This window comes from Theropithecus gelada, chromosome 2, assembly GCF_003255815.1.
Source record: "Theropithecus gelada isolate Dixy chromosome 2, Tgel_1.0, whole genome shotgun sequence".
In the NCBI taxonomy this organism is placed as follows: domain Eukaryota; kingdom Metazoa; phylum Chordata; class Mammalia; order Primates; family Cercopithecidae; genus Theropithecus; species Theropithecus gelada.
The window spans coordinates 139,721,727-139,738,558 of NC_037669.1; the positions used below are offsets into that span (position 1 = coordinate 139,721,727).

The window sequence follows — 16,832 nt, forward strand, 5'->3', positions numbered from 1 at the left end:
TTGGTCTACACCAAGTTCACTTTTCGTAATATTTTTTCTCCACTTTTCAATTAAAAGTAATCTGTCCAAAAAAGGCAAAATTTGCCCCTTGCAGTCTTAAAAACCTGTATGAGACCAATGAGACCAATAACCGTCGTCATTCAATAAATAAATTCATCAAGTAATTTCTGAAGTTGTAAGTTGTTCAATTGTGAATTTAAGAATTGTCTCATTAGTCTTTCAAACTGCTATAAATGTTTTTGTGGCTATAATAAAGGAAAATATACATTTAGATTGTTTAATCCTCCAAATAAACGTATGGTTCATTTATAAGCATTACAGTTTAATAAAGCATACTTTTACATTACCTATGTACAAATATAGTATATAAACTGCATATGTGATATATATAGTAAGATATAAACTATAAAATATAATGGAAGCTAGGTAATTAATAGTCAAAATAAGAATAAAACTGAATGAAACTAGAGGTGGTAAGTTAGAAATATGAGAAGCTACTTCTTAGCTATGTGTAATGCATTTACGAACTAGCTAATTGAAAACAAAACGATTAGAAGTTGGTTGGACTTAATAAAGCAAAAAATATCAAAATCCTAAATGAAAACTAATTTTCCATTTTTAATTATACTTCTACTTAAAATAAAAGGAATATTATGATTTGTGGAGTCAGAGTCTAAAGACACATGTTATTAAGCAGCCAAATGGTAACTATGTGGCAGGATTACAATTACCAAGTTCTATTTAAGTAGACTCTGGAAATAAAGGAGCAATGGGAAAAGTACAGGGCTACTAGCTTCATAAGTCTTTCCCAGTTTTCATTCATAAGTCTTTCCCAGTTTTCATTATGGTTTTCTGGTAAGACTGTTCAAGCTATAATCATTTATTTCAACTGTTAAAACCAAGATTTCTTTTTGGGATAGCTGATATTTGCAAATGTTTTTGAAGTACTTTCTGGGTATTCATTGCTCAGATATTGCCCAGAAACTCTGGCTAACAAGTTTGATAGTTAGTTATTGAAAATTCTTACCATTTTTTTTTCAGCTATCTCAGAAAATATCTCAGAAAATTTTTGCCAAAAATAATAACATTGGCAGTCAAGCCACACTATTTCACACTTGCAAAAAATGTTTTTTATGGCTCTGCCGTGGTTATCAATTCTAATGCTTGGGTGAATAAACAACACACACACACACACACACACACACATGTATATAAAATATTTATTTAAAAATTACAAGTATCTAATGTTAGAAATTTTATGGCAGCCTATAAGGTGAATGATTTTAAGAGAAAATTTTATTTCACATACATACAAATGTGCATGCACACATATATACTTCAGGGTTTTGTTTTCACTTTGGTAGGTATGAGTTTGATTCTAAGAATCACAGTTTACTGGCTTTTGCAAGTACTGAAAATAACTGCCATCTAACACAAAGTATATTGTTGCTCTTAAATGTATATTTCCTGATAACTCACTTGTTTCCATAAAGGACTTGGGTTAGCTTACAAGAGCACATACATCCTAAAAAGATGTTCACAATTTCTCAACCTCAGCACTACTGACATTTTGGGCTAGATATATTTTTGTTGTGGGAGCTGTCCTGTACACCGTACTATGTTTAGCAGCATCCTTAACTTACAACCACTAAATGTCTATGTTACCCCAACCCTCAGTTCTGATAAACCAAAATGTCTCCAGATATTGATAAATGTCTTGGTGGGGAGGAGGGAGGGCAGCATCATCCTTTGTTGAGAGCCAGCCACCACTTTACACCTAATGGAATTTTAAATTCTCAAATATTCATGACTCTTTAACTTATGTAAGTCAATAGGAGTTTTTATTACATAATTATCTGTGTTTAATATCATAGCACCCTTGTACTTATTTCACAGTTTTACCATTTTTAAAGGCAAGAAACTATTCTTAAACCAAACACAACTTCTACTGTTTTGATTTCCTCATTGGTCTTTCAGTTTAACACCAGCAACAAATGCCTAGCATCCCCACAGAAGGTGAAAAAATGAGGTAATTCTCTTATTTTACTAGGCAAGCAATCTCTAGTCTTCTAAATTAAAGTAGATATAGCAATCCTAATCAATATTTAAAGCTTAACTTTCTAGATGTAAATTGCTATTTATTCATCCAGTCAGCATAATAGCAAATGCATGGAGCTCAATTCAACCCCAAGAGCTGGGAGATTTTTTTCGTACCAGTTAAACAAACTAAAAAAAATTATGAACATATTTCCATTGAAATAGTCCTAATTTCTTTCAATTACTTTACCACAGATATAAAACATGTTTTCAAATGAAACACAATATAAAGCAAATTTAGATTTTTTCCCTTTCCTGGTCCCGTAAAGAGTTCACACACACACACACACACACACACACACACACACACACAGTGGCTTAACAGTTGTTGAGACTGCCAATAAAAGAAAGAAAAATACACACATACACATACACACACAACCTACTGAGTTCAAATTTGTAACTTTACCATGGCCTGAAAGAATATAAAATAATGTAATAGATTCTTTTTAATAGGCACTAAACATTTCTCATCAATGCATAATCTAATCTCAAATGGGATTTTAGGTTAGACTTTTCTAGCTACTTAAACAGCCCTCTCGAGTATTCAATAGCTGTTCTAGGCACTATTTTGTAGAACATTCCTAAGTCTAGTGATGAAGATTCTTGGATATTGAAACCAATAGCGACATTTACGATATCCCAAAATATCCTCACTATTGACGCAATACCAACACACCCCCACTCAAACACTGGGATATTATGACTTTTTTTTTTTTTTTTCCCAGAGAACCTAAGAACTTTAATTGCACAATTCCCATTAATCATCTTGAAAATGGCATAACTGAAACGCTACACCTCTAGAGACTGTTATGTAATGCATGAGAGTCAAAGTAGCTGCCACTGAGAGGGTTGAGAAAGTGAAAAAGGCAACAAATCACACACACATTCTTGTGACAAAAAATACCACTTTTTTTCTCCAGCAGCTTTTGCCTGTGAGAAATCAGATACACATACAACTGTTGCTGTTGCAGTTATATCGGCACACAATTTTAGCTGATAGTCATTTGAAGAAATCTTAATCTCCTCAGAGTGTGCCTATAAGGCTCTTCTATGTAGAGTGGCTTGTGATGGGATGCTGTAAGAAGAAAGTCTCACTTTTTTCTCATACCTATGGCCTCCTTTATCCCAGAGAATCGTAGAAAAGTGTATCACCACTGCTGAGGTTAATGCTATGCAGGGCTTAACTGCACCTATTGTCTGCCACTATTCCATAGTCTTCATAGGCTCCAAAGACAGATCTGACCACCATCCCTGAGCCAAACCAGAGTCTCTATGACCTTGTGAAAGCCCAGTGACATTTGGTAGGTGCCAGCATCATTAAACAGTCCAACATTTGCTGGCTGCTTTTTTATAGCATCGTGAAACTGGAAATGCCAGATCACTATGTTTCTATTATTTTTAAATTGCTTCATTATTTTTTCGGTACAGCAACAATCAGATTTCTAAACTGTTTGTAGCTGAAAAACTTCTGATGTTTTATGACATCCAAATCAGACACTTTTCAATCTTGGCTAATAATTAAAAGCCCTAATATTTACATAATAAATTTTAGCACTCTATGTGTAAAGCATGCCTTTCAGTGGAGAAACACAAAATGTGTTATAAATATTATCCAATTTATCATTGTACCATTACTAGGTGGATTTAAGTATGACAGTCTCTATTAAATTTCCAGAGCTTTCCTGAGGATAAAACGGAGGTAAATGTCTTAAGTCAAATGCATCCAATTTTTCTTCTAACAATCTCTTGAAAGACTTGTTTAAGCAGTTCTTTACAGACTGCTTAAACAATCTAGTTTAAGACTAGTTCCTAGTACGTTTATAAAGCAAAACTTCTCCATCTTTAAATCTCTCCTTCTCTCCATGAAGTACTGACTAAAAACCAAAAGGTATATTTTTATTATAACACAGGAATAATAACACTTACATAGTGCTTCCTATATTCCAGGTACTGTTTTCAAAACTTTACCAATGTTAATTCCCTTAATCCTCTCTCAATATTACTGGGAAGGGTTGTTTGTAACATTTCAATTTTTCTAAACACTGAAGTACAGACAAAACAAGTGACTGAAACCAGGCAGTTTAACAACAAAGTAGGTGCTCCTAATCATTACCGTAGGGATATGTATTTGTACCAAATGTATCCCACTTGATCATCTGTAAGTGTGTTTTGTTTTTGTTTAATCGTTGACTGCTAACACTAGAAACAGATGACTCTAGGTCAGAACCTAATAGAAGTCTTCAACCCTTTTGAGTTCTGCAAAGGAAAAGATATTTCATAATGTAAGCAACTGAATTTGGAGAAGACTAATCCACACAGCATTTCCAAAGTGTAATGGGAAAAATTTAGATGCTTTTGTAAATTTCAATTTACTTGTCATTTTTTTTTTCCTTCAGAGGAACCTGTCTTACAGGATCAACAATATTTTTAAGCAATGGAACACAAAAGAAGTTAAAATATTGCTTCACATTATCCACTTCAATAAGAAACCTAGTGAAGCAAGAGGTTCTTGGATTATCTATATATTTCACTGACATGCCTCTTCAATTTGGATATAACACAAATAATGAAAAATTTATTATATATAGTTATATATTATATTTAGATATAAAACAATTTAAAAACTATTATATAATGAAAAAGTTATATATCTTTGTGTGTGTATATATACATATATATATGTACACATACACACACATAAAATTAAAGATATAAAGTTATAGTAATATAGGAAGGTATGTTTTAAGGGGCAAGTCTTTATTGAGAAATATAAAAGTAACTAAAGGAAATCAGAGAGGAAACACATTTTGGTAAAGTCAGCTTGAGAATAATAACATCATTACTTAGTATTTATATGAGGCATTTGTTGTATTTGTACCTGCTAGATCCCACATATCCCTACAAGTAAAGGAAAGTAAATCCTGTTTTTACATCTCTAAAGTGATAATACTTATTTAGTCATGATAAATTTCAAAGTATAATATTAGGTAATATGTTTCCAACAACCTATGTCAATATTTCCACTGTAACTCTTCCACTGAAGTCTACTCAGCCTCCTAGATGGGACAGCATATATTAAGCATATAATCAGTGCTTAAATAATTTTCTAAACTGTAACAGATGTCTAAAATTTTGGCTGCCATTTACATACAGAAATTACTACATATTACACTGCTCTGCATTGTCTTTGCCAAATGCAAAGACCCTTTCTTTTTCCTAATTTTTCATTGGCACTCCTTTGTAAGCCTGTGGGATTCCCTAACTGAAAAACAAATACTGTCACTTTCTGACCTTACAAATTCTGCCTCAAGTCCAGCCATTAAATGCTACTGCTTCACATAAACAATGACAGAGCACGAAGAAAAGGTGAGGCAATAAAGGTCCTCACTACTGCTGACCACAGTCTCCTTCAGACAGATCAACTTTGTACTTGAACAAAATGTGCTCAATGACACTGGCTCTGTCCCCATGGGGAAAACACTCCCCTCCCTGCCCCACCCCCCCCGCCTATGACAATTTGCTAAAATTGTGCACTGCCATCAGCTCTCTCAGACTTGAGGCAGCAGCGAGGGGAAAGACAATTGGCTCTTGAGCCCCAAACATGTTTCTATTGGATGCTGACTGCAGCAGCATAAGCAGTAAGGGCAAAGAAAATCTCTTGAGGCAAAAAAAAAAAAAAAAAAAAAAAAAAAAAGCAGTATCACAACACCAGGTTATCTGAGCCTGTCTCCTCCTGGGCACTCCACCCCCATACCTAGAGAATTCCACTGGTTTTCTAGGGCAGTTCCCCAAATATCTAAAGTAACACTCAACAAACTACCTAAAAATTACCACTGAGAATAAAATAGAAAAGTCTCAGAATTTTTAGAAACATTTCACATACAGTATGTGTCTAGTATCCTTGAATAGTTTTTCAGAAAAAGATCCATAGTAACAATAAACATACAAATAAATAAAAATAGATAATTATAAATTATGGAACTTGTACCAGGTATCTACAGATGAGTCTATATGGCAAAGGGTATTGAAGCCATCACATTAAGCATAACTACTTGAAAGAGCTTAGTCATCACACGGTGCTCTGTTCTAAATGGCAATCAGAAGCTGTAGCGCATATTCTTAAGTGCTTAGTTAAGATGAAAAGTATGGAGATGCTGGGCCTCACAGGAGCGTCAGCCATGGCAACACAGCCTTTTTTTTTTTTTTTTTTTTTTTTTTTTTAAACAATCCAGAATGTGAACGAGAGAGGGAAAAGCACAGACGGTTGTCACATGATTTTTTTTTTTTTTTTTTTCTTGCTATCATACCAACAACATTTAGGCTGAAAGCCCGGATCTGCTAAACACTCTGCTTGGGTGCATTAAAGTCAATAAAGGAATATATCTGTGATTTCTACACTCTCTACCTGTGCTGAAAGCAGGTGACTTTTATTAGAAATAGTTGTTGTATCTTCCTTTGTATTTTGTACATGTTCCTCTGCTAATACTGGGCACTGTTTGCACATCTTCCTTCCCTGGTGACAGTCTCCAGAAGGAGGGTCATGCCCACAGCCTATATCAGGCCAAGAAAATCCCGTAAGTGTTTACCAAGTGAATGAGTCCTGACAATATTTCAGAATATAGGATATTCTGTCCAATAAAACAATTCTCAAACATTCTTTTTGCATCTTCTTCAGGGTCCATAAACTGACATACAATAGCCCCATTTTTTTCTTCATTCAAATATATTTTTCTCTCCCCTAGTCTTCTACCATTTACTCCTTTTCTCAGTTAACTGTTTACTACTGTTATCCAAGTATGAATTTGTGGCTCTGCTCCCACCTAAGTAAGAAATATGGTCACCTGCTGGATATATCTGTATCCTAAGCTTGTAAGTTTCTCATATACACAAGCATTAGAGGTAAGCACAGAGAAACAGTCCCAGGAGTTGACACAGGAAGAGCAATACAGTTCCAGCTCAATGGTTAAAAATCACATGAACTGAAATCCGAAAGTTGCTTGTTCAAGTCCCAATTTTGAGATTTATGAGTAGTGAGACTTTGGGTTAATTATTCAACCTCACTGAATTGTAACTTCCTCTTCTACAAAAATGAAGATAAGAATACCAGGCTGGGGATGATGTGAATATTAAATGGGGGAATATATACAGGGACCTCAATTATGGTCTGGTACTCAGAAAATGAAAATGACCAGGCTGCTCTCACTCTCCTAGCACATTCTTTACCTTGCAACCCCTGGTTCCCGTCACCCAGGTCAATTTCTCCAGAGATGCTTGAAAGCATCCTTTTCTCCTGTTCCTTCAACATTCCTTTTGTCAGAGTTTGCCAGCTCACCATCAAGTTAAAACCTCCTTTAATGAACTAACCCAAGAAAGTCTCTAGTAAATCTCCTTTAATGAATTAACCCAAATGAAGCCTCTAGTGAATCTCTTTTAATTAACCCAAACGAAGTCTCTTTCACTGGACTATAGTATAGTTCAGTGCAACGAAAGAACACATATCCAGGAATCAATGAGACCTGTGTTCACTGTAGCTCTCTCACCCGCTAGCTACATGCCCTTATGCAGGTACTAAAAACTCCATGTGTAAGCCGTACCTTCACTCGGGAAATTGTGTCCAAGGAACAGTAGCTCCTAGAGTAGCTGTGACAAAGCTTTCCTCAGGCCAAAGTAAGAATCAACTCATGCTCATTTCACTTACCATTAAGAAACTTGGCATCTATTTTTAAAAGGAGTTGATATTAAAAGTAAATCACTTTAATAGGTTACATTTGATTATGAGAAGTGACCCTTTTCAAATGTCACTTACTAAGGAAATTTTCTTTCATTTTCCCTCCCTTCCTCCTTCCCTTCTTTTCTTGCGAAGTAGAATAAACTCACAGTAGTGAATTCAGCACCTGCCAAGCTATATTGTAGGTAATTTCTACAAGTCTGTCTACTGTTCTTGATTAGGAATTATATATTTTGGCAACCTAAGCATTTTAAATAAATGTTTGTAGAATGAATAAGAGACAGAAGGGCATTTCTGGGTGTCCCACCTATCACATCACTTGACAATACTGTAAAGCTTAGTAAGCGTTCCTTGACCATGACTGTATATTATAAAAAATAATTCCTACATCCAGCCTCCACTCCCAGAAATTCTGATTTAGATAGTTTTGGCTGGGTCCCAGGCATAAGTGTATTTTAAAGGCTCCCCAGATGATTCTAATGACGGCTACTCTGAAGACCACAGGTTGGTTTACATATACTAATATACATTCTCATTTACCAACCACAACCTTTTCCAGAGTTTTTTTAAACTTTGTTTTTGCCAGTGACTTCAAGATAACTGCTAATGTTATCTGACTGTCAGTTAACTGATACTTCTGTTTTTAAATTATCCCTTTTCCAAACAGCTCATTTCATATACACTGGGGAAAAGAGCACTCAAGTGCAATGGATGGCATAAAAAGCTACTGTCCTTTGATCCTTTGGGCATATAATCCTGGACAGGGTCTCAGGACCAGCAACACCTGCATAATCACAGGGTTATTTCTAAACAAGTCGTTCACAAGAAAGAAAAGATTTCAAGGTAAGAGGGGGGATAAGAGATCCACAATATCAATGTACCCTTGAGAGCCCTTATTCTTTTAAAAATATACTCAACATACATAGTACACTTAAGAAAGAGTGTATTATCAGTGTTATTTACAGCAAATTAGATAAGTAATAATAGATTCTATACAATTTAGTTTTCTTATCACCCATCGAGGGCTAGAGGTCTTAGGCAGTTCCTATGTTAACCTGACAATATTGCTTTTACAACTCCATTTTAAGTTGCCTAAGCTCAAGTTAAAAATTTCACAGCTACAGTAAATGTTTATAAAAGTAAAGTGGCATATTATAAATTTTCAAGTAAGGAGATAAGATGTCTCAACAGGACTGCTGCTGTTTGTTTAGGAAGACAATTAGTACTATCAGTAGAATCCTCTCCTCAGTGGCCTGTTCAAAAGTAATTACAATGTCTACCATTAACTCTCACAATAACATGTAGCATTAACCCTCATGGCAATCCCATGAGGTATTCTTATTAGCCTCATATTACAAATCAGGAAACTGCAGTTTCCAGAGGTTAAATGTCTCATGTAAGTTCCCAACAATATTAAGTTATGAAGTTAGGAAGTACTAGTAATGTCAGGGTCAGCATGCATTCCACCATTTGGTAGCCAGAATGAAAGTGGCCTAAATAATCTAGGGATTGAAGGAAAACTTTGTCATTCCTGCTTGTTTTCAGATAAAACAAATGATTTCACTACAATAGAGATGGAAAATGAAAATTGATAATGTGTTTCTCCCATTAGAAGTCATTAAAAATTAAACAAGAATGGCTGGACGCAGCGGCTCATGCCTGTAATCCCAGTACTTTGGGAGGCCGAGATGGGAGGGTCACTTCAGCTCAGACGCTTGAGACTACATAGTGAGACCCCATGTCTACAAGAAGCAGAAAAAAATTAGGCAGATGTGGTGGCACACATCTGTGGTCCCAGCTACCTGGGAGAACTGCTTGAGCCCAGGAAGTTGAGGCTGCAGTAAGCACTACTGTACTCCTGGCTGGGTGACAGAGCAAGAGCCTGTCTCAAAAAGAAAAAAAAAAATTAATTAAATAAGCAATCTCTTTTGTTTTTCTTAGAATAATACCAGAGTATACCTACTTTCTGAAATTGTTGTAGAAGAGCTAGATATCTAGGTCAGAAATACAGTATGTGTAGACACAGATGCAAAAGAGAAAGCAGAACAATTAATTCATTGTCTTCTAAGCTAGGAGAAAAAAGGTAAAAATGGATGAGACAAAAGAAACAGGAGGAGGGGGAAGGAAGGAAGAAGGAAGAAGAATGATGAAGGAATAAAGAAGAAGAAGGAAGGAAGAAGGAGGCAAGGCAAGGCAAGGCAGGCAGAAGTGGTCTCACCTTGAATATATTTTATACCAAATTTCAGAATAGCTCATTTGTATATTTATTCCCCTACTGTATGATGAGACTTCTCATGTGCATTGTGCTATGGGACAGTGGAAACACAAAATGAACTAGAAACTTATCCTAAGAAAGGAAACAAGGCAGGCATATAAATAGCTATTAATAGAATATAAGGCTATAGGGCAAATAGTGTCACAAAAGACATTCAGATAGAGTTCTAGTAATTTTTAAAGACAAGGGGACTATTTCCATTTAGAAGTATCAGATAATAGCTTCAAAAAAGAAGCTAAATTCATACATGAAGAGTTGGAAAAGATATCTAGGTAGAGGAAATATACATTGGGGCATCAGTGACAAGTAATAAATCTGTAATAAGAGCAGTGAGAAACAAGTTTGAAAAAGGACCTAGAAAAGTCTAGTTTGTGGAAGGTTTCAAGTACCGTATTAAAGATTGTCTACTTCCTTTTGTAAGCCAGAAAGAGCCACTGAATGGGGTGGAAAGGAAATTAGCAAAGCTGTACTTCACGAATTCCTCAGACAAGAATGTAAGAGGGCTTGAAGAGGCTAAGAGCCTGGAAAGGGGAGACCAATTAAGTAATTATGTTAACAGTCCAGGCGAGAGGTAACACAGACTTTACCATTCTCCAGATAATAATCCCAGACTCATCTTTCATAATCTCCCACTTTACTCCTTTTCTAATGCATACTAACACACATACACTCCATATTTTTGCTTCATTTGATTCTACTAGGAGTTGATTAATTTTAATGTATGTTTTTTGAATGTGACATATTCAGCCATAATATTTAAAAACAATAATTTACTATGCACCCTAAAAGAATCCTAACTTATCCTGAATTCAAACATGAAAGGTCTTTTTTTTTTTTAATTTAAAAAAATTGTGCTACACTAATATATTATATGCACTAACATAAAGAGAAAGAATGAGTAGATGGGTCTAACAACTGTTCTGAAACTGTTTCAAAAATCATAATTGTATGACTAAGTTCTATGTTATCCAAATAGGGCTCAGTCTCTACATGCAACTATTTTTGCCTGTTTCCAAACTTATGCATATCTTGTTTCATAGCACTTACCCATAATTCAAAACAATGTCAAACTTCATTTTTAAAATGTGGCTCTGAATTTACAATACATTTCTTTTGTACTATAGTTGGGCAACTGTTTTTGGTTTGATTTTTTAAAAATAAATTGTGAAAAATTATAAATGAATAAATTGTGGTTTGAAAAGACTATTTAGCAAGTGAATTTGTTTTAAATAATAATCTCTGAAAGAGTAGAAAATTGGCTGACAATAAAATGAACCGATTACACAAACAAAGTAGAATTTCTTCTAAAACCAGTATTCCACATTACAGACTACTGGGTTTTGCTACAGTTTACTGGCTTATGGTGGGGGGAAGGTTCCTCCCTTTGTGTGAATTGGTAAAAGCATTGGAGCTCACATAACACAGTAGGAAAATATTTATATTAGTCAATAGGGTTATTGTAAGGAAATATTAAAGAAGATTACTGTGAAAGGACCAAGAAATACTTTAAATAGGTTCAAGTAAAGTTTACAGATTATCAGTGCTTTATTATTTATGCTTAAAACATAGATAAAGAAAATGTGGTACATATATACCATGGAATACTATGCAGTCATAAAAAAGGATGAGTTCATGTCCTTTGCAGGGACATGGATGAAGCTGGAAATCATCATTCTCAGCAAACTAACACAAGAACAGAAAACCAAACACCGCATATTCTCACTTGTAAGTAGGAGTTGAACAATCAGAACACATGGACACAGGGAGGGGAAAATCGCACACCAGGGCCTGTCAGGGGGAGTGGGTCTAGCACAGGAATAGCATTAGGAGAAATACCTAATGTATGTGACGGGTTAATGGGTGCAGCAAACCACCATGGCATGTGTATATCTATGTAACAAACCTGCACATTCTGCACATGTTATCCCAGAACTTAAAGTATAATAATAATCATAATTTTAAAAAAACATATTCTCAATCATTTGAAACCTAGCAGGTCTTAGAATGGAATGCCAATGTTCTTATCTCCAAGATTTTTTTAAGCTGGAGAAACTTTCAGATTAGACAATACGTTTTAGTAGCACATCACATCCTATTACATGTGCCAACAGCACAGAATTACTATATTTTCTCTTTGTATTCTCCTGCCAGCTTACTACTTCCCACTTCCCATCAGTATATTTCTGTCATTTTTTCCTTTTGTTGTTCTCCCAATGTTACACTTAGGAACATGCTATACCTCCGTGAGTTTTTCTTTAATATATTTCCATGGGTTCATCATGGAAAAGAAATTGTTAATTCATACAGACCATTTCTTGTACTTCATTTATCCTAAATACTATTCAAGCAATTGAAAAGATGGTTCATTACAATAAACAGGTAATCCCAAACTTTTTTGAGAATCTTAATTTATCTCTCCCTGTTACCTGACAACCTACCAAAAAACAAAACAAAGACAGACAAAAAACAGAAGAAAAGGTAGAATAGGGTCAAGGTAGGGCAGCAATAAAGCTTAATACAGGATATATTACAGAAAATAGATGACTGTTAATATGAAGTGTGCTGTGAAACCAGGGTGGAAAAAAACGCAGAGGAATGACAAACTAGGGAGTGGAGCGCTTTCAAAAGCATATTCAATTAACCTGAAATGATGATATGAGTTAAGTGTACTAACTACATTACGCCAACGAGGGAATTAAAGCTCAGAGAGGCTAAATGACTTGCCTAAGATCACACAGTAGCCAATCAGGTCTGATATCGAGTCTGAGGATTATGTCTTCTATAACAGTGGTCCCCAACCTTTTTGGCACCAGGGATCAGCCTCATGGAAGACAGTTCTTCCCTGGACTGGTGGTGGTGGAGTGGGGAATGGTTTTGGGATGATTCACGTGCATTACATTTATTACGTACTTTATTTCTACTATTATTACATTGTAATATATAACAAAATAATTATAACACTCACCATAGAGTAGAATCAGTGGGAGCCCTGAGCTTGTTTTCCTGCAACTAGATGGTCCTATCTGGGGGTGACAGAAGACAGTGACTGATCATCAGGCATCAGATTCTCATAAAGCATCTCCAACCTATATCCCTCGCATGCACACTTCACAATAGGGTTCACGCTCCTATGAGAATCCAACGCCGCCGTCACTGATATAATAGGAGGCAGAACTCAGGTGGTAATGCCAGCAATGGGGAACAGCTGTAAATAGAGATGAAGCTTCATCCACTCACTGCCACTCACCTCCTGCTGTGCGGCCCAGGGTTGGGGACCCCTGCTCTGTAACACAGCTGACTTCGCAGGAATTAAAAAAGCCACGAGGGCCTGATAGGTAAAATGGCAGTAACTACAACTACACAGGTGGGGACATTCCAGCTAGGCAACAGACAGTAGCTAAAGCAATCTGGTTGGGGTAAAGGCTTTGTTCAGGGGAGGTTAAGAGTTAACGCAAGAGTTAAGTGAAAGTAACGTCAATGCCAGGTTAAGAACTCTACAACATAAGCAAAGATAATCCATCCATCAAATGCTCTTGTGGAGGCCTACTTGGATTTCAGGAAGATACTCCTTAGTGAAGATGACCTAAGGATACAGAAAGCCTGCACTCATTAAAAGAATTCAAGAGTAATGACTGATTGTCTGGTTATACAGGACCTAACAATCCAAGACAAAACAGCTGCCTAAATTGTTCAAGTAGGATAGCAAGGTAAGCTAGCACACAAATGTCTTCTGGGAAATACAGCACCAAAATGGTTGAGAAGAAAAAACAGACAAACATTAATTAGGACTATCATTTGATAAACAGTGTAACAGTTGGCCTGCATCTGAACAAAAGTTTAAAATAATTTATGCTACAAAATAATGAAAATGTACTAGTCACTCCATTAACCTTGAAGCAATAACATATCTGCTATGAAATCTTAAACTTGAAAAATATTTCTCACAGGATAAAAACTACTTATCCATATTTTTGTTTTATAGACTGTGAATATAATAATTAAATAAAAGCTGAAGGCTGGGCGTGGTGGCTCACGCCTGTAATGCCAGCACTTTAGGAGGCCAAGGCGGGTGGATCACGAGGTCAGGGGATCAAGACCATCCCAGCCAACATGGTAAAACCCGTCTCTACTAAAATACAAACAAAAATTAGCCTGGCGTGGTAGTGCATGTTTATGGTCCCAGCTACTCGGGAGGCTAAGGCAGAGGAATCACTTGAACCTGGGAGATGGAGATTGCAGTGAGCCGACATCGCTCCACTGTACTCCGTCCTGGTGATAGAGCGAGGCTCCCTCTTGGGGGGAAAGAAATTAACTATGGATGATGAAGGGAGAAAATTACCATTTATTGTTTATGCTCTTCCAAAAGAGTAGTGGACATAAATACCCATCTAAAGGTCTCCCAGAGTCAGGATTCATCTGACACTTGTGCCTGTTTATTTTCTGTATAGTAATTGTGATGCCTGTAATCATGTTGCTTATTTATGTGTTTATTTATCGACTAATTCCTGCACTAGGGAATAAGGTCCGTGAGGGCAGGGGCTCTGTTTCACCTAGCTTAGAGTGTGCCACAGAGTGCTGAATAAAGGAGAGACTAAATCTCACATAATTGTGTCAAGGATTCTATAGCACCAGTACTGTTACTCCCCACTTTGCTGACAAGGATTCAGACATCCTGTGAAATTAAATAATTTGTACAAGGTCACAGAACAATTAAGGTGTCGGAGACATCTGCATGATGCATATGTACCATATAAACAGATTTGGCAGGCTATATTCAGAACTAAAACAGTGTCAAACTGAAATTCAAATAGCTAGTGGTGTTTAAAAATGCAGCAATTAAGCAAACAGTCTGTGGAAGACTCTTCTCACTGTATATAAATATAGTCAGACAGACTTCTTATAGCTTTCATCACAGTACACATTTAGTTAAAATATGTATTTCACACTAATTGACTATGACTATTTTGCAAATTATAAACAATGTTATCTGTTACTCTTTGGAAAAATTTGGTTTTGCCCTCAAAATATTACTGCTGTCTCAGTGATTCTCACTTTGGATGAAATTGTGAAGAAAATCTATCCAACAATCTTGGTTTTTAAAATGGTAGGTTCGTTTTAGAAAACCATGTAGGATGAACTGAATGTCAGTGATAAAAATAGATTTATAACTAAATTGGTTACTCTCAATAACTGCTGGAACAGCTTAATAAATTAGACACTATTTTTCCAGTATAGTTCACAGAAAAAAATTATTTAAAATAATTTCATATCTCCTACTAAAAGTGATAAAGAAATTACCTTTGAGAAAACAATTTCTACAAAGAACTAGTAAACTACATAATACTAAAATTCACTGTGCCAACTATAGCTCACACATAGAAAAGGGGAACATATATCCACATGTTGTTCATACTCTATTTGCATTTATCCATTAATAAATATATATTAGGTATCTACTTGCCTATCATTATGCTGGATAATGCAGGATAGAAAAAGAAATACAAAATGCAATTCCAATTGGTAAAGAAAGCTAGTTATAGAAGACATCAATGGAAGGTAACTTCAGGAGAAACACTCTCAAGAAGAGGTACAAATAAAGCTGGGATGCTAATAGTCAAACGATATTCTCTCAGACCTGAATCATATTTCACCCTACCATTCATTTCCTTACGAAGGTAAGTCAACGGCTTTCTCACCCAGTGTTGCAGTATGGTTCCGGAGACTTTTAGTTCTTTGCTGCTATTCTTGGGTATATTCAATTTTCAGAAAGTAAAAGGCCTAAAATTATCATGCCCATTAAAAGTTATCTGATACCTGGGATTAGTCTTGGATATCAAGAAATTCTCTAAGATAGATTGTAGCTGCAAGCTAATTCTAACCTACATTCCAGATTTAAAAGCCATTCAATGACCACAGGCTCCTTCTACTCCCAGTCTATTGGGAATACAGTGTCTATTTTCCAGCAGTTCAGGACTATCTAGAAAACAGGTATGCATGGAAAAGGGATTTCAGGGAGGAATGACAGAAGTCAAGGAGACAGGCCAGGGAGGGTTGGGTGAGACGACAGAGATGTTTATGTAAAGGAGTTCTGGTACTTTCCTATGGGAGATATCTTGGCAAGAGATTCTGGGCTCCTTTTAGGAGGTACCTTGAAGCAATAAGATAGCAGCACTCTAGAAACTTAGGATCCAAGGCAACAAATTGTACACCATTTTAAAAACTAGAAAATTCAACAAGTCATCTGTACAAGCATGCTTTCCTGTTAAAAACAACAAAAAAAGGCCTTTGGGATTTTCACTCAGAATACTTGTCAGGAATATTTTTACATCTCATTTAAAGTTTCCCTGACATTACTGCAAAAAAGTGGGAGTAGCTACCTTTCAGAAGTACGTGTTTGTATTGTCAGAACATGGAATATTCTGAAAAGTGCTTTTGTAATATATCGTCTTTCTTTGTGTATATCTTACCCATCTGGAGATTATGGCTCATGCAGTTAAGGCTATTACATAATTTTGCCAAGGAGGACAAAAATAGACAGGGTTAAGAATAAATGTTAAAACGGACATATAGTATTCAAAATCTCAACACTAAGGCTTTGAATGTTTTGTTTTACTTCTTGTTGCTGCTTTTAAAAAGTAGAAATTCTGGGATAGTAGTTTATTCAAAGAGGTAGAAGTAGGGTAAGTATGCTGATTTTCAAAAGCATTCCATTCATTTTTTGAGTTTTTA

At 35.8% G+C, this 16,832-nt stretch overlaps 1 protein-coding gene across 12 annotated transcripts in view; it reads right to left on the reverse strand.

Moving 5' to 3' along the window:
• The window catches only part of MBNL1 (muscleblind like splicing regulator 1), a 197,284-nt gene that overhangs the window by 54,996 nt on the left and 125,456 nt on the right, over positions 1-16,832 (reverse strand). Inside the window, exon 3 of one of the 12 annotated variants that reach the window (XM_025374639.1) lies at positions 13,069-13,126. The exons of the other annotated variants lie outside the window; for them this stretch is intronic. Within the exon in view, the coding sequence (XP_025230424.1) occupies positions 13,069-13,071 (3 nt within the window). The 5' untranslated portion in view covers positions 13,072-13,126. The remainder of the gene's footprint in view (positions 1-13,068; positions 13,127-16,832) is intronic. 12 annotated transcript variants of the gene reach the window in all.